We start from the raw sequence: 19,520 nt of genomic DNA on the forward strand, positions 1-19,520 counted from the left end.
GAGCAAAGTGTATGGTAAGCAGTCCATTTGATGGTTTACTGATTTCCTTGTTGTTGAGAAGTCCGAGTTGATTATGTATTTAATATGATAACCATTTGTGTGCTGTGAATTGCATTAAGAGTTATGTAGGGCAGAGATGATGCTTACTAAATGTACAAAATGGATTGATGAGATTAGCCAGTTAAATCTTTTCACCAGTAAGGCACTCAACAGCCCATGAGATATTAAAAATGTCAAGTAAATCCTCTTATTTTTGTATCATAGTGTCAAATAGCAGTAAAATAAACATGTTAAGATCCTTAATCTACTGCTATGTTTCACTGTAAAATTTACCTTTGTTAAAATTTGCTTCTGTTCAAATTTGTTGAGATCGCACGTAAAAGTATCCTAATATTACTTTGGCTGGTATTTTCTAATTACTGTATAATATTTTGGGAATGCAAATTTTATTTGAATGTCAACTACAGTTAAGCATGTGCCATTTGTTTTTCTTGCTCAGGTTTTGTAATTTGATGGAATGTTTTTATTATAGTTTAATAAATGTTTGCTTTATTAAAAAAAAAAGACCATCCTTTTGGTGAAAATCTTGGTGGCAGAATTTGTTGCAAGAGCAGAGGGGGGAGATGTGGAAGACCACCCCCTGGATCTCTGCCTGCTACCTAGTGGGAGTAACCCACAGCCGACCTGGCAGCCACATGTGGCGAACATGACCTGTGACATGACTGGAGAGTCTGGATGGATGGTCATGCCTTCTAGCCAGTTACGGTGCTGATGTTGAGTAGGAGGACTGTCGGGAGAAGCCTCCTTGGCCTTCCCCTTAAGTCTATATAAGCTTGTGTTTGCATTACAACAGACATGCTCCACCAGACTGTCCCTGGTGGTTCTTGCAGATGCAGAACACCATTGCCTCACCCTCTCAGGGGTTTTGGGGGCCTGCTGGCAGGAAATACCCCTGGGACCAGGCTGCAGAGCTGCGTGGGTCCACAGCTCCAGCCTAAATGGAAAGGAAATTGGTTCGTAGAGGAAGTTGCAGTCTTGGCCACCAGATGGCAGCAGGCGAACGTGCTTCCTAAAAGTCTCCAGACTCAAAAGGAGGCCTCGCATAATAGAAAGACCAGCCTGCGAATCCCCAGTCCTGCTCTGGACCTCCAGCTGTGCATGGATAAACACTACTTGATGACTTGGGAAATATTCTAAGTGTCCAAACTGCCCATCCCATCCTTTATTACATTTTAATGTATTTTCATTTTATGTGAAAACCAGAGAACCAATTCTCTCATCTGCTGGCTCATTCCCCTAGAATGCCTGCAATAGCTGAGGCTGGGCCAGGCTGAAGCCAGGAGCCCAGAACTTCACCTGGGTCTCCCACGTGAGCATCAGGGACCCACTCACTTGAGCCATCATCACCTGTTGCTTCCCAGGGTTTGCTTTAGAAGGTAGCTGGGTCTGATGTAGAGGAGCTAAGATTCAAACCGGGCACTCGGAGATGGAATGCAGGCAGCCCAAGTGTGGACTTCATTGCTGCCCCAGACACCTGCCCCTAGTACCTGTACTTCTTAGCCCCACCCACCCACCCAGTCCCTGGCACCAAGTGCTGTAAAGGATTGGATCCTCACAGTGGGGGTCCCAGGCTCTGGAGCAAGCCTTACAGGAACCACCAACAGAAAGAGCGATGGGGGGTTCCCCAGGATCAGGCTGCAGGCAGGTGGCTGGGGCAGATGACTGGAGATACAACTAACAAGCAGGTAGAAGCCCGATCATGTAGGGCTTCTCCTGCGAGGGCTCTGAGACAGGAGGGATATGATCCCCTTCTCTGGGGGCCTCTCCTTGTCTGTGATGGGGAAGACCTGTCAGGTCATGCAAGGCCCCTCCCATGGTGCAGGTCTATGGCAATGACAGGACAGAGAGCACTGGGCAATGACCAGTCTACAAGGATGTCGTTTCTTGACTCTTGTAGCCAATAAACTTGATCTCCTGAGTAAAACAGAATTTCTTGGCTGCACAGAGATAGCTGTTACGGAGCTCAGGAACACACCCCTTAGAACTGGCTTTGTGGTGTAGCTAATAAAGCTGCCACCTTGACACGGGCATCCCACATTGACACCAGCTCAAGTCCCGGCTGTTCCATTTCCCATCCAGTTGCCTGCTGATGTGCCTGGGAAAGCAGAGCTACAAGACCTGCATGGAACAACTAGAGGCATGTTCCTGGCTCCTAGCTCCTGGCTCCTGGCTCCAGCTCAGCATTGGCTATTGTCATTTAGGGAGTGAACCAGCACATGGAAGATTTCTCTAACTCTGCATTTCAAATAAATCTTTCCCAGATGTTTTTTAAAAAGTCAGAGATGGGACCTGGAGCCTGTGCTGTAGGTATGTCACTGCAGGGGTGCTGGTGTCCCAGCAGGCACCCCTTCCAGGCCTGGTACAGATGGAAGCCTGGCAACCACAGCTCTGGCTCCAGGGAGCCGGGGAAGTGCAGGGATGGGCTGAGGGCTCCTGGAGAGGCCAAACTATGGGCTTTTTCCTGACACCTGCTGAGCTTCTGGTCCACAATGCAGAGCTCCCATGCTGCCCGCGGAGCTTGCCCTGCCAGCATAAAGTCTGAAGTTGCCTTGAACAGCTGTTTCCCTTCATATCTTTTCATGTTTTTTTTTTTAGGTTTATTTATTTTTATTGCAAAGTCAGATATACAGAGAGGTGCAGAAACAGAGAGGAAGCTCTTCTGTCCAATGTTTTACTCAAAGTGACCGCAACGGTCGGTGTTGCTACGATCTGAAGCCAGGAGCCAGGAACTTCTTCCAGGTCTCCTACGCGGTTGCAGGGTCCCAAGGTTTTGGGCTGTCCTCGACTGCTTTCCCAGGCCAAAAGCAGGGAGCTGGATGGGAAGCAGGGTTGCCGGGATTAGAACCGGCCCCATACGGAATCCTGGTGCATTCAAGATGAGGACTTTAGTTGCTAGGCCACGCTGCCAGGCCCTTTCATGTTATTTCTAAAACTTTTTTTAAGATTTATTTTTATTTGAAAGGGACAATTACACAGAGAGACAGACAGAGGTCTTCCATCTGCTGGTTCACTCCTAAAGTGGCTGCAGTGGCCGCAGCTGAGCCAATCCAAAGCCAGGAGTTTCTTCCGGGTCTCCCATGTGAGTGCAGGAGCCCAAGAACTTGGGTCATCTGCTGCTGCTTTCCCAGGCACATTAGCAAGTAGCTAGATTGGAAGTGGAACAGCTGGGACTCGAACTGGTGCACAAAAAAGATGCCAGTGCCACAGGCAGGGGAGTAACTTGCTATGTCAGGGTGCCATTTCCTCCCTCCCTTTATCAACTGTCCTGTCCCACATCAGCTCCACACGAGCTACCCTGCCACCCACCAGCACCCACCCCTAGGGGTTTCTGGGCTGTGCACACTGCTTTCTGTTTTACACACTCACACCCTGTGAGACGCCATGCATGTGGCATGCATCAGTAACACAGGACTCACCACCATGACGCGCAACACATCACCAAGATTTAGGCCTCCGTGGGCGACCTGCAGGGGCCCAGCGAGGGGCCTCCTCCAGACTTCATGGAGACCCTTCAGGCACCCTTGAGGCTTTCCAGTACCCACCACCCAACAGCCAGCCAAACTCCAGGCTTGGCTAGAAACAGGAGGTGCCCACGGCACTGCACCTGCAGCTCCACACAGACCCCACTCTGCAAATGCACCACGTGGCACCACCTGCTGGTGGGACAAAAAAAAAAATCACATGCACAAATGCGGAGTATTGGCGAGACTGGAAAGTTACCAGAGACTGACAAGCTGGACCCAGCAGGTATTGCGATTAAGAAAGTCACAGAAACTTTCAGTGCTGTGCGTGTGGTCTTCTTCAGCTTGCGGCCAGCACCGGGCCTTAGCCTTCCTGTCTGTCAAAGCCAAGTGGGCACTCTCCAAATCCCCCTGACCCTACACCCCCAGCCCCTTGCACAAACACCCCAGGCTATACCCTTCCTGCACAACAGCAGCCCTCAGGTATGATGAAATCTGAAATCTACACACCTCAATCACGTCGGTCAGGCATCCCTGGCATCTGCAGCCACCACATCTTGACCTCACCTGCTCACACTTTGCAGGTCAGCAAGGAGTAGGCATCTGTGCCCGCCCGGGTCTGGAGGTGGGGCCATGAACAATCTGTCTACATGTGGCTTCCGGGGGGGGGGGCAGAGCTTTCTGCTCAAGGTAACCACTCACTCCTCCCAGGTGCCAATACTGAATGGCCAGTTGTCCTTGCTAATATGGGCTTCATTAGATCATCCTGGAGGATGGGAGATGGACCCAGGTTCCCCTGAGGGAAGGGTTCTAGGGTGGGCTGGGGGAAGCTCACTCCTAGATGCTCTGGCTCTTCAGTTTGATGCCTGACAGTGAAGCCCCACACAGTTATCCCCCCGGGGGCCTCTCATCCCAAGCCACTGCGTCTCTGGGGGCTCACAGTCCAGCAGCAGGTGTGGGTCCTGTAATTTCCCAGGAATTATAGCAGTCCCAAAGATGGTATTTGCAGTGGTGCCTGGGAACCCTGCTTGTGACCAGAGTTAACTGGCACGGCACATCCATCTCACACACACGGTGATGCTCACACATCACATGGTATTATTGCATGCTGAGAATCAGGGGGAACAGGGCACCTACATGGAGGATGTGAACCCCTACAAAATGCTGCTGGATCTGATGGGGTTGAGGGTGGTTAGAGGAATTTCCAAGGCCACCTCTGAGGGGTTGAGGTGCCCCTCACAAAACAGGCCCAAGGAGGACTTCATTAGCAGGACACACTTGGCAGATTCAACATGGGACCCCAGCAGCTGCAGCACGGGTTGGAAGATACAGTCTCTGGGAGGGTGTGTGTGTCCGGGTGGGGGGTACCGAGCCCCATAGAGGAGGCTAGCCAGTGGCCAGGCTACATCTGGAGGGGGTGGAGGCCCAGACTTCCCCAACTTCCTCTGGATGCCAGGTCGGCACCCCGGGAATTGAGGAAGAAAATCTCAGATAACCATCCACCCCCACCTGCCAACCGCTTGGCAGCTGGGGGTTGGGAAGGGACCACTGAGAACAGGCAACAACTGAGGCTTGCCACAGGGTTTGCATGCCCATGGGGAGGTCTTCCTCATCCCTACCCCCCAACAGGCAGCTCCGGCAAGGTCACTCACAAGTCCAAGGATGATGCAATTGCCATAGATGTCTTGCACCTCTAACAAACAGAACATGGTGTGTGTACATCTGAGGTGTGTGTGAGAGGCACCATGGCCTCCTGGCAGGCTAAGTCAAGCACGATTTCACCTTTCTACCTTCCAGGTCAAGAGCAGCTGCATCTGTTCTCTGATGGCCCACTGGTGTCTGCATTGCAAGGAGCACAGGGCGAGGGTGGGGGCTGTGTGTGTGTGTGTGTGTGTGTGTGTGTGTGTGTGTGTCAAGAGCCCCAGGGCTGAGCGGCCACATGGGGGTCCTGCCCTTGGCATTCAACACTTTCCCTTGAGACTGGGGGGGGAGGGTGGAATTGTGGGAGTTGGAGTCCACCCCACTCACTCCCAAGCCAGACTGCCCATCGCAACAACAACCTTCAGCTGCACCTGCATCTTAGCAATTCCGTGTCACCTGGACTTAGTCCTCCCAATAACTGTAGGAGGTAGGCTGCATTACTTCAGTTCCCATTCACACCTGTGGTTGGGCAGGGGCCAGTAGGTGTGGAGCCATACCGCGTCCCGGGTCCCATGGCCTGCAAAAGACACTGGAATCCCAGCTGCAGGGGACCCCACGCCGGCCTGAATGAACTGGGGGTTCCCACAGGAAGCCGAGATACTGTCACTTTCAGGAATCTCTCCAACCCAGCCACGTATTACTATGACCATGGACACTAAATGGGATGCTAGATGGTGAATGAGCACACCTAAAGACGTAGCAGCAGCTCCCCTGACCCCACACCATCCATGTGAGACGCCCAAGAAAGCCGAGTGAGGTTTGGTGGCCATTTTCATCCTCACAGGTTTTTCCGAACTTGGTCTAGCTACCTCTCTAGCTGTGGAGAGCGGCAGCAAGCTCAAAGCTGGACCCTTCCAGGGGTACCCCAACACGTGTTGTCTTGGTCCAGTTGAGACTCAATGAGCGAGTGGAATAAAAATAGCAATAACAATGATGATGAAAAGCGTTACTTACAGTTTCCAGAGAGGTCGGCTGAGGAAGCCAGGGAGGAAGAGACGCCGGGTCCTTATTGAGGCCCTCCATCCTTCCTCCTGGAGGAGGAACTTTTTAAGGCTGCTCCGCGGATAAGGTTTGATCAGGGTCCACAGCGGTTTGGAGCCCAAGAGCAAGGAGCAAGCAGGCTGGCTGGCAAACGGGCCCCCGGAGAGGGAGAAATCCTAGCTCAAAGGTGAAGGGGTACAAGGAGTACGTGCGGCCGGGCTTTAAGCCCCACCCCGGGAGGCCTACGTAGGCGCCAGGAAGCAGTGCTGGGAGACCAATCCGCGCAGCTCCCTGTTTGCAGCCTGCGCACACCTGGGCTCGCACGCACCAGGTGAAAGTTTCCCTCCCTCCTCTCTGTCCGAGGGTCAGCTGGGTCCCACTCGGTGTATTCGCGCTGAACTGTGCTCTTCCGTTGCCCGCCAAGTGGCAGCGGCTGAAACACTGGCACCTCCCCCAGTGTCATGTGCAATGCGCAACCCTGGCTAAACGTCCCTGCGGGTGGAGGCAGGCACACCCCAGGATGTCATCCCAGCTTGGTAAGTAAGACTGGGGCTTGGGGTTCCCAATGGCTGGTTCTAACGCAGTGAGGGCATTTGTGCCAACCCTTCCTGTTCAGTGTGCTGAGTTCTCACCATGGCTTCCACCAGGCGCCTGGTGTTGTATTATCACTCATTTTCCTTCAGTTCCTTTAGGGTGGTGCCGGCCAGCCTGCTGGGCCTTGGGACCCAAGCCAATCTCAATAAATGGACAATTCAGACACACAAACACAACCCAGTGATAGACATTTTATTTCTTTTTCTATGGGAAGTCTTAAAAATAAAAAGGAAAAGGAAAAGGGAGGTGAGGCCCCTCTGGTGAACGGGGATGGCAGTGTGGTATGGACCTTGCTCTATGTCCTGGGGAAGCCACACAGCCAGCAGGACACATGCTGCAGGCCCCACTCCTGCCAGTCAATCCAAGAAAGCAGCTTGGGAGGTGGCCCCGGGGCCTACGCTGTTGGTTGGAGCCTATGTGCTGTGGAAGCAAGCCCCTACGCTGTTGCTTTGAATGCCCTCAGAGCCAACGGGGTTGGACTTGGTGACCATCTCGGTGTGTTCTGGGACTGGGGAAAGGCCATCCGAGCAGTGACGGACGTACAGGGGAGTCATAAGCATGCAGCCCTTTTATTTACTTTTTGCAGAGTCTCTGCTTACAGCTTGGTATGTTACATGACTGTGTTATACAAATTCATTTATTTACAAAAACACTCTAGCTTGTGCAAACTTGTTGCTTAAAAAAAACAACAACAACAACAACAAAAAACAAACTGAAAAAACCAAGTCCAGATCATTCTCATTTCTGCCCGTCGCAACAGAGCCTTTCAAAGCATGCATACAAATTAACTTTGGTGTGGGAAATCTACTGTGCAATTACATAGGGTATTTCTGATGTCTCATCCTATTTATATATTTACAGACATTGATCAAGTTTATAGAGCCATACAGAAGTGTATATTTTAAAAGCCACAATGCGTGAATGTGTGTTGCTCAATGTCAAAAAACCAAGGAAGAGGTCACAGACTGCGAAAGAAATGATGAGAGAAGAATCTCAATATGCTAACAGCAGCAGCAAAGGCAATAAAAAGGAAGGAACAGATTGCCCAAGAAGAAAGCCTAGCCAAGCCAACCCAGCTTGCCTGGGGCTAGCAAATGATTCTACACACTTCCCATGGCAGTGCAATAGGTTGGAGAAATCGCCTCGTGTAGTAGTTCATTGGCTTAGAGTTCTAGCTCACACTTCTGTGAAATGTACAGTGCTCCAGTATCAAAATGTTTTTTGGCAAAAGAGATCTCGAAAGGAACTGTGAAGTTTTGACAAAAATAGAAATCTGTAATAAAGCTAAATAACACTAAAATAAAAGGAAATATTATAGAATCTGTTTTACAATTTTTATAGTCATCCTTGGGTATATTTCTCTGATCACTTCTAGTCTCCGTAGTGAAAAATAGTTTTATACAAAACATACTAAAATTCTGGAATCATACATGTTTTACATGCTTGGGACAGCTTTCCCTCTGTCTCTCTCTTGTCTCTCTCTCTCTCAATCTCTCTCACACACACAGACACACACACACTCTTCTTTCTCATCCTACCCCTGCAGCAAACACATGCTTACTTCATGTAATAGGCGTTGGGTAAGGACAGTGACCACTCTGAAAATACAATGGCAAATAAGAAGGTACAACACAAATTTGACTGAAATCCATAAACTGGCATTTAGCACAGACTTAGCAGTAAGTCTCAAACAACATTCTCTTGTGGAAACAACTGTTATAGACTGTTAAAAAACAAAACAAAACCAAAAAGCCAAAACCAAAACAATTGTTTGCAAGGGGAACTCCAGCTGAAGCCTAAGGGGATTTAAGAGGTTTCCTTGGCCGCGATGGGTGTGGTCTTGCTGGAACTTCCATTCTGTGCCTTGTAGCTGGCGAGGCCAGGAGTGTGCAGGGTCCTGGCACCCTTGGCACCTTGACTCAGGGTGGTAGTGGGGGAGGCGGGGGAGGGAGGCGTGGAGGCGGAGGAGGAGGAGGAGGAGGGGGGCAGGGCGGCCCGGCCGTTGGGAGTCTGCAGTGCGAAGGAGAGGTGGTGGCCTTTCCCTGTGTGAGTGGGGTTCTGGAACTTGGAGGAGCCATTAGAGACAGAAGGGATGAGGGAGGCAGAGGGAGTGGGCCGTGCTGTGGAGGGGCTGAGAGGGTTAGAAGCAACCGTTGGTTTAGTGGCAGGCGCGTGGGGAAGGTGAGGGCTGTCACCACTAGCGGAAGGTACAGAACTGCTTTTCCCCGAGCTGGGAGAAAGGGCTGGAATCTTAGAAGCAGGTAGGGAAGGGGAGGTGGGCTTAAAGTCCCCACCAGCTTTCTTAGCGCTTCCGTTAGCCTGCGAACAGAGACGGGCGGGAGACAGCGTCAGAGCACTCCTGCGTGTCACCCGCCTGGTGAAGAGTGGCTCAGTCACAGCCGTACCCCCAGCATGGTCCGAGGACTGAGCCAAGTCTTGGGGTGCTGCACTGCACCTGGGATAAAACCCCCACCCTGCCCCGCTTCCCACATACATCACAAAGGAGGTCAGGGACCTGAGTGGCGGGTGTGGGGTGGGGATCCCACAGCCAGGGCATCAGTAAGGGTGAGACTCATGGTGGGGGCAGGGTGCAGTCCAACCACATGTGGGCTCGTCTGTCTCCCTCCTTCCCCTCCCCACACTGTGTCCAGATCATATTCAGCAATGGGCCTGCCCAGTGACCGTGGGGAGTCACAGAGTCCGAGGTGTTTTCATGGCAAGCATGCAAAAAACGCAGAGACGACTTTAACACAAGGGTCTGAAACCTTTCTTCGTACCCACACCCCACCCGTCCTCCACCCAAACCAGGACATGTAAGCTTTACAATGACATCTTCCCAGCAACACGACATTGGGTACAAGCTAAGTCAGTGACTTGGATTCTTAACAGCAACAGTGTCCGTCCAGTGTGGGGGAGAAGAGGGGACTGTGCATGGTGAGGTTAAGGCAAAACTACCTGGCGGTACTGGCGTGGGTCCTGCAGTTTGGACGGCTTGCTGGCCTTGTCCAGGCTCCCTGGTCTGTGTTTGGAAGTCATGGGCACCGGCATCCTGCTGGTTGGTGGGGTCCCGCCAGAGCCCTGCAGGAAAGGGGTGGGAAGAAGAGAGCAGGTGAGTGGCCTGTTCCGGAGGCTGCCCTTTGTGGTCCAGAGAGAAGCCTGAGATGGAGGCCTAGCCTGGCATGCAAGAGGAGAGAGGTACGAAGGAGAGACCAACTGGGGTTAATCAGAGGAACCAGACAGAATCAACAGGCTCACTACTGATCCAACGGATTTTGTTCTGTTTTGTTTTTAATGTGAGTACCAGAGCAATTGATCATTTCCACAGCACACGACGGACCCAGCATCCCGGCGCTTCCCCAACACCCATCAGCAACAAGTGCACACGGAGTCGATTAGCTGTTAGACACCTAGGGCCGGTGGTGTGGGGTTGGGGGAGAAGAGGAGGACAGAAGGGCGTCGTGGCGAACAGACAACACCAACAACAACCACCCGTGCACCAGCCACCTGCAGGGAAGCGATTAAATCACGAGACACCTTGTGCTAAGGGTGATTATTGGCACATTTAGGAAAGCAGCTGTCCTCTTCCTTCTACGCGCCAGACCACGGTACCTTACGTGAAGGTGGCGGTACAGGCGTGGGGGGCTCTGGGGCAGTGGGCGCATCATCCCTCGCTAGCAGGGTGCAGGGAGGGGGTTCGGGAGCCCCGTGGGGGGAGCTGGCACTGCAGTCCCTGGTGGGAGGACGGGAGTCAGCCAGGGCCCTGGGGCTCATCTCGCTGATGGTGCTTTCCAGTTGCTTGATTGTCTGCTCCAGGCTGTCCAGGGTCTTGTAGGTGTTTTTCCGGATCTCATCGGTTCTGGAAGCTTGGGATGTGCCCTCGAGGCCATGGGCCGGGCTCCGGGGGGTATCCTCCGGCGGCTGTGAACTGGTGATCTCGAAGCGCCTGGCCTCCTTGTGCTGTTTCAGCGTGCCATCCTCCTCCTCCTCCTCCTCATACACTACCACCTGCAGTGTCTTCTTCCCTGTCTTGGTGCCCGTGCGGATGGCCTGCGTGAGAGCAGCCAGTTGCTTCTTGGGGAACTTGAATTTGAACTTTTTCTTGGGACTTTCAAACTGATCATCAGCTGTATCACACCTGCCATCGGAGGGTGGGGCGTCTCCCGGACTCAACTTGCTCAGTTCAGAATTCTTTCTTTCTAGGCTTCCTGGACTCCTGTTCTCTGCCACCTGAGGTGACAGTGGCTGCAGTCTGATCTCGGATGCTTGTCTGGTTCCCACACTGCCCGAGGCCACCTTGGTGGCAGACACTGGAGTGTTGCTATTCTGGACCGTAGGGTCCCCGTTCTCCTCCTCCTCTTCCTCTTCCTCTATCTTCTCCTCAGTCATCATTCTCTCCAGCTCCTCATCACATTCCTCAAAAATGGTGGAAAGCCTCTTATAGGCAGAGCGGATGTCCATGGGCTCATCGAAGATGATGATCACTGGCTTTTTGTCCAGGCACAGGACGGGCTCCTCGGGCCCCGGCCCATCCTGCGGCGACGCCGGCTCCTTTCTTGCATCCACATTTACTGTCTGCACCTCCTCCCCCTTGCGGCTCACGATGTCGCGCACTTCGCCACTGGACAACACCTGCACGGCCGTCTTGGTGATCATGAAGGCGATGTTGTCCTCAGCAGGGGAGCTCAGGGTGGAGTCCCCGTCCTCAGTGGGGGTTGCGTTTGCATGCCGGGCCCCCTTGGGTCTCAGGACAACTTGGCTCACACCTGTCAGGGGAACCTCTGTATCCTGCGGTTGGCCCGGCTCCAGTGCTGGGGCCGGAGAAGCAGTGGGAGCCCTCCCCGTGTGCTCTACCCTTTCTTGATCTTTCTCCTCGATCTCTGCAGAATTCAGCTTCTGAGATTCCATGCCTGGCACAGGGAGCTGCAGCCCTGGGGGCTGTGGCCCACTGGGTCTTTCGTCTTCCAGGGAGCTCATGCTGGACGAGCTGGGACTTGTCTCAGGCCCACAGTCTCTGGTCTCACTGGGCCGGGAATCCTCCTGCCCTAAGATTACTGTTTTGTACTGGGCAGTTCTGGATGCCTCATACACATTATTCTCCCACCTGGGGGTGTCACTGGGTCTTAGGGCCCCTGGCGTAACCTGGGGGGAGGGGTGGAAGGGAGGGGAGAGAGAGGGAAACCACACACGTTAATGGTAACCACAGCTGCCAAGGTGAGGAATTCATACACGCAGTGAGCAGCTGCAACACAGATCTGACACACTCACCTTTTGTGACGCCACTTGGGGGCAGGGTTCGTTGACAACCTCAGATTTCCGTGCATCTTCGCGAGAAAAGTCCGAGTTCTGGTAGGACAGTGTAGGACATGTTACTGCACAAAAGCCACATCCCCTCACAGTGGTCTACAGCTAAACTCCTCCTCTATAAGCACATTTCCACATAACACGTGCAGGCCAAGCGCCTACACTAACACACTGAGGTGGAGTCTACTGCCTTCTTTGCCTAGTGGTGCTTTGTTCTCCAGCTTCCAGAAATGCCCTGTGTTCTCCCAAGATGGAAAGCTCGATTAGCAAACACCTGGCTGGCCCGCCAGTGCTGGGCTTGACGAAGAGGACTGGGGGGAGACCTGGATGTGGTTCTTGGGGTGGGCAGGATGGGGTTGGTGGGGACGTGGTGCACACCCTCTTTGCAAGGATCTGAGGTATGAGTTCAGCACCTTGCATGGGCCTGGGAGGGTCTGGATTTGGATCTAGATCGCCCCCTAGGCCCTGGGGATTAGGGCAAGGCTTGGTTTCTTGCCTGTAGCCTGAGGAGCTCTGTCAGCAGACTGCCAATGTTCCTTCCAGCTAGTGATTTCCGATTATCCGTGTCTTGTGTGGAGATTGTGCCCCCAGTAAGTCACCCCAGCAGGGTACGGTCCTGACAGGAGTATTCTTGTCCCCCCAGAATCCACACCGGCAGAGTCAAGATCACCCTTTACTCATCAAGGCCAACAAGGAACCCAGGCTTAGAGTGATTGCGCCGCCATCATCTAACTTAAACACTACTGGACGCTAACGCACCTGTGACGTCGGGGCTCAACGTTTATTCCCTTATTTTCTAATGCAGAAGCAGAGAGGAGTTGCCAACAGTCTTGGGGCTAAGGAACCAACCACAAGTGTGAAGGGCGCGTTCCTTCTGCAGCCATCAGCAGCTCCAGGCCTGTGTTGTCCTTCTTGAGACAACTGCTGCCCTTTCTTTTTGCGGGAGCCAGGCATGGGAGGCGACCCTAGCAGCACAGGGCTGTTCTGGGAAATAGTCCCAGAACCGAGACCCAGGTTGCGTCCACTCAACCCATAGTGATACCAGTGTCCCGGCTAAAGTGAAAGGCATGCTCACACGCAACACTCCAGAGTAACACACAAAAGCAAGAAACTAGTCGGCATTAATCACCAAGAAATATCTGTGAGCATGAGGTACATGAATCCCCCAATGTTTGCTGTTTAAGTCCCCGCTCTAGCCCAACCCTCTCACAAGTGCATTTAACTCAGCTGCTGCTTGCTTTGGGGCAGTTTTTAATGCTGATAAGAAAGTGACTATAATGGTAATTCAAATGTTTCAATAAGAACACTCTAATGGAAGGTCACTACAATTTGGATGTTGGGATTAGGTTCCATGTGACCTCTCATTTTTGCCTTTGGGGCTAGAAGACAGGACCAATCAAACCAAGCAGGTGCACAGACTTGAGCCAGAGAACTTGGGGGAGCTCTCAGGAGAGCGTGAGACTGCATGCAAGATGAGGGGGCAGCTCTAGACCATGCAAGGTGATTAATGCTCTGTAGACTTCAGAGACTCTGAGGACTGGGCTGTTGAGTAAACTGGAGAAGTCCAAGTCACAGACCCAGATTAGAGACCATTACAAAGTGAAGCCCCAGGCTGATTTACAAAGAGTAGACCCTGGGAAGCCCAAGTAGAGGTTAATGATGGCAAAACCGAGGGAGGGAGAGAAAGATAAGGCAAGGTCTCACGGTTATGACAAGTATGTGTGATTGACCCCAGTGTTGAGGGCGAGGGGCGGTGCCCAGGAAAAGACCTGCTTCTTATCTTGGCTGAGAGAAACGGATCGAAGGGGGAACTGGGGGCTCTGAAGGGAGGGCAGGCAATAGTTCACAACTGTCTGGCCATGGGTCAAGTGTACAACCAACAACGATCGTCTCCGGAAGGACATTCCAGGTTCCCAGGAGGCAGTTTCCGGGTCTCCTGTGCTGTCCTGGGAACCCTCCAGATCCTTCAGATCCTGGTCTTAAGAACACCTTGTAAGCAAATGCCCACAGTGCACAAGCAGTGGATTCTGAGTCATGGATGCAATTCTGATCAGTAGGGGGATTTACCCCTAGAGAAGCATGCATCCATGATCTGCTAATCTCGCCTGGTGCCTGGGACACTCCTCCTTCTCCTATCTGTGATTTCCTATGTCAGTTCTGTGGTGGGCACAGTGTCCAATGAGGGCTCTGAGAGGCCACGAGTCCAGGGCTGTGTCTCGGAGGAAGGGCAGATGGTGTAAGAATAGCTCACAGAAGCTGTGTCCCTCAATCCACCTCACCAAGTGGACCCAAGAACCCATGGCTACCTTTGTGGCTTACTGGTTTGACTTTATTAAAGGAAAGTTGGGCTCTTTGAATTCTGAAGTCTAATGGTGTCCTTACAAGCTTCCTCTCCTGAAATCTACATGGGGAGGGCGCTGGATTCAAGAAAGGTTACGGCTCTTACTCCCATTGGTCGGGTTGCAGTTCCCAGGTTTCAGGGGAAGATCATAGGGGACAATGGCAAATGGTGTCTCGGACTCAGGCCTCAGACTGAAGGGCACCGGAGTATTTCACCATAAAAATGATGCCTGGGAGGCACACTTTAAAGACTGGGAACAGTGAGCCTAGATTCCGGGTGGTATCACAGGACACAGGTGCCTGTGTGATTCTGGGCTTCTAGAAGGATACACCTGTGTGAAGACATGTTTCCTTCCTGCATGTAAAGTTTTACCCCGCACTTGACAGACATTTCTTCTCGTTTGTTAAAAAATGAGAGATGTGCCGTGCCCATGGGTGGCTGGCATCTGGGTTTGGGGTGTGTGTACTCCTTAGCTGGAAAGACACTAACTTCTACATAGACCTACACACCGGGGACACAGAGCTCACGGCCTGCGCACCTGTCTTGGATTTTCACTGATATCTGTGTCTGTCCATTCAACAAAAAATGAGAGCAGGGAAAGGGAAAGAGAGAGAGAGGAGGAGGGGAGGAAGGCCCGTGAGAGAGAGCTGGGTTAGTGTCAGAGTGAGGCAGAGGGCCAAGTGGCCAGTGGCACGCGTGTGGCGGCCACGTTACCTTTTTCTCCTTGGCTGGGACTGAGGTGCCCGGCCTAGGGTCAGCCCGGGGCTGATCAGCGTAACTGTTTGAGTTTACATCCGTAAAGGAACACTTCTGGAAAGCCTGAGGAATTAAAACACTGAGGTTAACAGGGATGTGGGCTGCAGGAAGGAGGGATAGAGCGGAGAACTGGAGGAAGTATGGGAAGTGGCACCCAGCCATCCTGCTCACTCTGGGAGGAAGGGCAAGCCCAAGGGAGAGACCCCTTCCTGCGGCGGGCAAAGTCGAATGGTCCCAGATAGGGACATGCCTTCTTCATACCTGGAGAAAACTAGAATGCAGACTTTGGGGTGTCCTTTGTGATTTGACCTTGAAACAATGTTGGATGTGTAAATGAGTTAAAACAAAGCTCTCTCTTAATTCAGCCTTACTAAAGTGACAGGAAAGACACAAGAGACTTGAACCTTTCATTTTTATAGCAAGTGTAATGTGTCCTTTGAAATGGTCAAGGTGCTACTGCCATGACCTGATGTATGTGAAGGACTTTGGAAATTTGCAGGAAAAAGGAATTAACACATAAGCTTCTTTTGGGGTACAAAAATTTGAAATCCAGAACTGTAATTTTGGTGCAGTAGGTAAGCTGTTGCCTGGGACGCTGGCATCCCATATGGGCGCTGGCTGCTCCACTTCCATTCCAGCTCCCTGCCAGTGAGCCTAGAAAGGCAGAGATGGGCCAAATGCTCGAGTCCCTGGGACCCTTGTGGGAGACCCAGATGAAATTCCTGGGTCCAGGCTGCAGCCTAACTCAGTTCTGGCCACTGTAGCCATTTGGGGAGTCAAACAGTGCATTGAAGATGTCTCTGTGTAACGCTGCCTTTCAAATAAAGGAAATCCATGCCTACTTTTTTTCATTTTACATGTTTTCTTTGAAGATTTATTTTCATTGGAAAGGCAGATTGACAGAGAGAAGGAGATATAGGGCAAGAGATCCGCTGGTTCACTCTCCAAGTGGTCTCAATGGCTGGAGCTAAGCCGACCCGAAGCCAGGAGCCTGTTCTGGGTTTCCCATGTGGGCTTCCAAGGCTTTGGGCTATCCTCTACAGATTTCCCAGGACACAAGCAGGGAGCTGGATGGGAACTGGAACAGCCAGGACATGAACTGGTACCATATGAGATCCCAGCATGTGCAAGGTGAGAATTTAGTCATTGAGCCATCATGCTGGGCTCATTTTCCTTGAACTTTTTATTTCGAAGGAGAGAGGGAAAGAGAGAGAGAGAAAGAAAGAGAGAGAGAGAGAGAAAGAGGTCCTATTTGTTGGTTCACTTCCCCAACCCCCAACATGGGCAATATCTGGGCCAAGGTCAAGACTGGGGACAGGGAACTCCATGCAGGACTCCCATGTGGGTGGCAAAGATCTGACCATTTGAGCTGCCACCTGCCTCCTCCCAGAGTTGGCTCTGGCAGAGAGCTGGAGTCAGATGCAGAGCCAGGGATCAAACTCCAGTACCCCGATGCAGGATGTGGTCATCTCGGCCACAGGACCAGCTCCCAGCCCTTGGGAGCCTTTAGGAGTGCCCTGGTATTTAGAATCAAGAGATGTCTGCTGGTGCTCATGTGATTCTTGGCAGCCAAGAAGTGGCTGGAGCCCCAGAGGCATCCCTGGAAGCCAATGATGCATACTTGGAGGAGGCCAGGGCTGGCTCCTGTGCACACTTAAGTTCAGGGAGACCAGTTCTGAGAGACAGATTGAGAAAGACACAACATATCCTGATAGGGTCTATAGGGCTGAAAGGAAGTGGGGTGTCCCGAAAATGACTAGATGCTGCCATCACAACCCTGGGGAGGACAGGTGGCTTTGGGACCCATATTTCATAGGATCTGGCATTCTCCCTTGGGCCATGATCATCCCTAAGAGAGAATGCCATCACTTGGGCCCCACTCCTAGATCCCCTCTGAAGGATCTCTGCCTGCCCCCACCCTGACTCCTGCAGGAATTCGCATGTGCAGCCAGGACAAAAACCAGGAATTGGTTGAGTCATCTCAAGGGACACCTTCTAAGCATCATCATCACTGTTGCCATTTGGGAAGAACTCTGCAGATGCATTTGGAATGCACGTCCATCCCAAGTGGACACGTGGCGCTGCACAGAGAATCTGAATGTAGCTCACAAAGGTGGGATCTCTCTTGACTTCACCTTCCCAGCCTTTGCTCAATGATCCTCCCCTCCCCTGGTGGCCTCCGGGCATGGCATCATGCAGGCTGGCCTGGGCATGTCGGGCTCATCGACTCATTTTATGGCTCCACTGGCTAAGGTTACTCTCCACTCCAGATCTGCAAGTGGATAAAGCTGCTTATGGTGAGCTGGAAGTGGCTGTTACAGTCATGACACTCTTATCTTCCCTCCTCCCTATGTTTAGGGGCTTGTTCTGGGTTATTTATAAGCTCCAAAGGTGCCACCTTTATAAACTCAGCCATCATGGGCATAAGGCTATGCAACCATTCCAGAAGCCTGAACACAGCATTGGGGACCCATGGGGATGTTCCGTGTGGGGCAGTCGGGTTTCAGCAAAGCTCGAAGGGCTCACATCAGCGTTAGACTGACCCGGGGATCTAATGATCTCGCCATGTTTCAGCAGCTCTGTGTCAGCAGTTTCCACCATAGAAACCAGCACTGAACAGGTGCTGTGGAAACGATGTAGTGGAATGCTCCCCTTACAGCGATAAAGAAGGATGAATCACAAACCTGCCAGGGAAGGCCATGGTGTGAGCCTCTGACTGAGCAGAAATACCCCATGCTCAGTGTGCCAGGTAAATGATGCACGCCACAGCACATGGGCTGGACCCGTACACATGTCTGGGATGACACACATTCCAGTCATACCTGGGATCAGAATGGGCAGTTCATTCAGGTACAGTTCCTTCATTCTCCCTCAATCCCATAAGCAAACTGTGTCCATGAATCAAAAAATAAACAGCTAAAGCAATGATCATGTCTCCAACAGGCCAAGGGAGACAGGGACGACAACGTGGATGTTGAATGAGGAACTGCAGGAAGCCAGTTGCTGACCTTGAATCGTGAGTCAAGGTCACCACTCTAAGTGTTTGTGCCCAAGAATGAAACCTTCAGAAGCTGGCTTCCATCAGATCTCATCAAGACCACTTGGACGCCAGCCGAGTCCCCACTTCAACAAGCCTTTGAAATGAACAAGATTCTACCAGCCAATGCCAGGGAAGTGTGTAACTGATTCTGTGTAAGAACTCCCTGGAGCTCTTTGATTTGGTTCCATCCTGGGCAGGTGGAGTCCATGGCAGAAGATGTAGCTTCTAGAGTGCTGGCCATGTGCTGGGCTGAGCAGGCTACACCTGTTCTCCCCAGAGAATATATCAGAGCGCACTGGGGGCCAACACCCAGCACATCTCCCACATACCTGCAGCTCAGCCATGATTTTGTTTCCTTCTTCTTCTTCCTCCTCATCCTTGGAGGAGGCAGTGACTGCTGGTGAGGACTGTGTCCAGGCTGATGTGGGCTCCTCTGGTGGACACTTGGTGGCTCTGGGCTGGGCGCTTGGTCCAGTGTCCTCACTGCTTGCCTATGGGAGAGACAAACCACAGGTGTTGGCTTTGTACCTGCCAAGTGCCAGCGAGACAGAAATGCAAGGCAATTGGCTGCTTGTGCCACTGACATGGTAGCTCTTGGCGGCTAGCACAAGCCTATTGCAGCCCCCTGCATGGCATCTGGACTCGTATGTGTACAAACTGTTATTGTTGGGGTAACAGTGAAGACTTGGGATAAAACCATGAACTCCTCTCTGTTCCTCCTCACCTCTCACATACTGCATCCAGCTCCTGGGAAAACTTTTTGTTTCATGCTAAGGAGAAAAGACACAGTTGCCAAGATCGGTGCAAGTGGAGGCTTACTTCACATCCTTTCTCATTTCCTTGACTCCTCCTCCTGCATCTGACTTTACCACAGCTACACAAAGGGCAAGTCAGGATAAAAGCTCAGGGGTCAAGCCCCGTGGTATTCCCCATCCGTGGCACTTGCCAGTGGCCTCAGGGGTCCACCTCTCTTCTCAGTCTTTTGGTTTTGGAGTGGGACAGCCCAGTCTGAACCTGCAACTCAGTGTGCTGGGGCTCAACTCTCCAAACCTTGGCTGTGGCACTCTCCTTCCTGCTGGTGTAGACCACATCTCCCGACCTCGTGGTGGTGAGCCCAGATCCCGGCAGGTAGCTTCGCCGCGGGGGTGGGGGAGGAGGAGGCGGGGACCGTCCCCCCAGCTTGTCCAAGTCCTGGTCTGAATTTGGCGAATCTTCTGGAAGACAGGGTGAGATTGCAAATAAACTCTTGGTAAGATAATGTCCGCAGGTCAGTGTATGGCTATAA

The 19,520-nt window shown here is 52.2% G+C and overlaps 1 protein-coding gene across 15 annotated transcripts in view; it reads right to left on the minus strand.

Moving 5' to 3' along the window:
• Positions 1–7,350: 7,350 nt before the first annotated feature.
• The window catches only part of KIAA1217 (KIAA1217 ortholog), a 372,896-nt gene continuing 360,726 nt past the window's right edge, over positions 7,351–19,520 (minus strand). For 7 of the 15 annotated variants that reach the window (XM_058669605.1, XM_058669608.1, XM_058669603.1 and 4 more), the window contains 7 exons: positions 19,286–19,449; positions 18,565–18,726; positions 15,154–15,258; positions 12,063–12,140; positions 10,407–11,936; positions 9,753–9,875; positions 7,351–9,116 (listed from right to left, as the gene is read on the minus strand). In XM_058669605.1, the coding sequence (XP_058525588.1) occupies positions 8,604–9,116; positions 9,753–9,875; positions 10,407–11,936; positions 12,063–12,140; positions 15,154–15,258; positions 18,565–18,726; positions 19,286–19,449 (2,675 nt within the window). In that variant the 3' untranslated portion in view covers positions 7,351–8,603. Of the gene's footprint in view, positions 9,876–10,406; positions 11,937–12,062; positions 12,141–15,153; positions 15,259–18,564; positions 18,727–19,285; positions 19,450–19,520 lie in introns of all 15 variants that reach the window. The other 8 variants (XM_058669602.1, XM_058669604.1, XM_058669611.1 and 5 more) reach the window with 8 other exon arrangements.

Source organism: Ochotona princeps, chromosome 10 (genome assembly GCF_030435755.1).
Source record: "Ochotona princeps isolate mOchPri1 chromosome 10, mOchPri1.hap1, whole genome shotgun sequence".
Classification (NCBI taxonomy): domain Eukaryota; kingdom Metazoa; phylum Chordata; class Mammalia; order Lagomorpha; family Ochotonidae; genus Ochotona; species Ochotona princeps.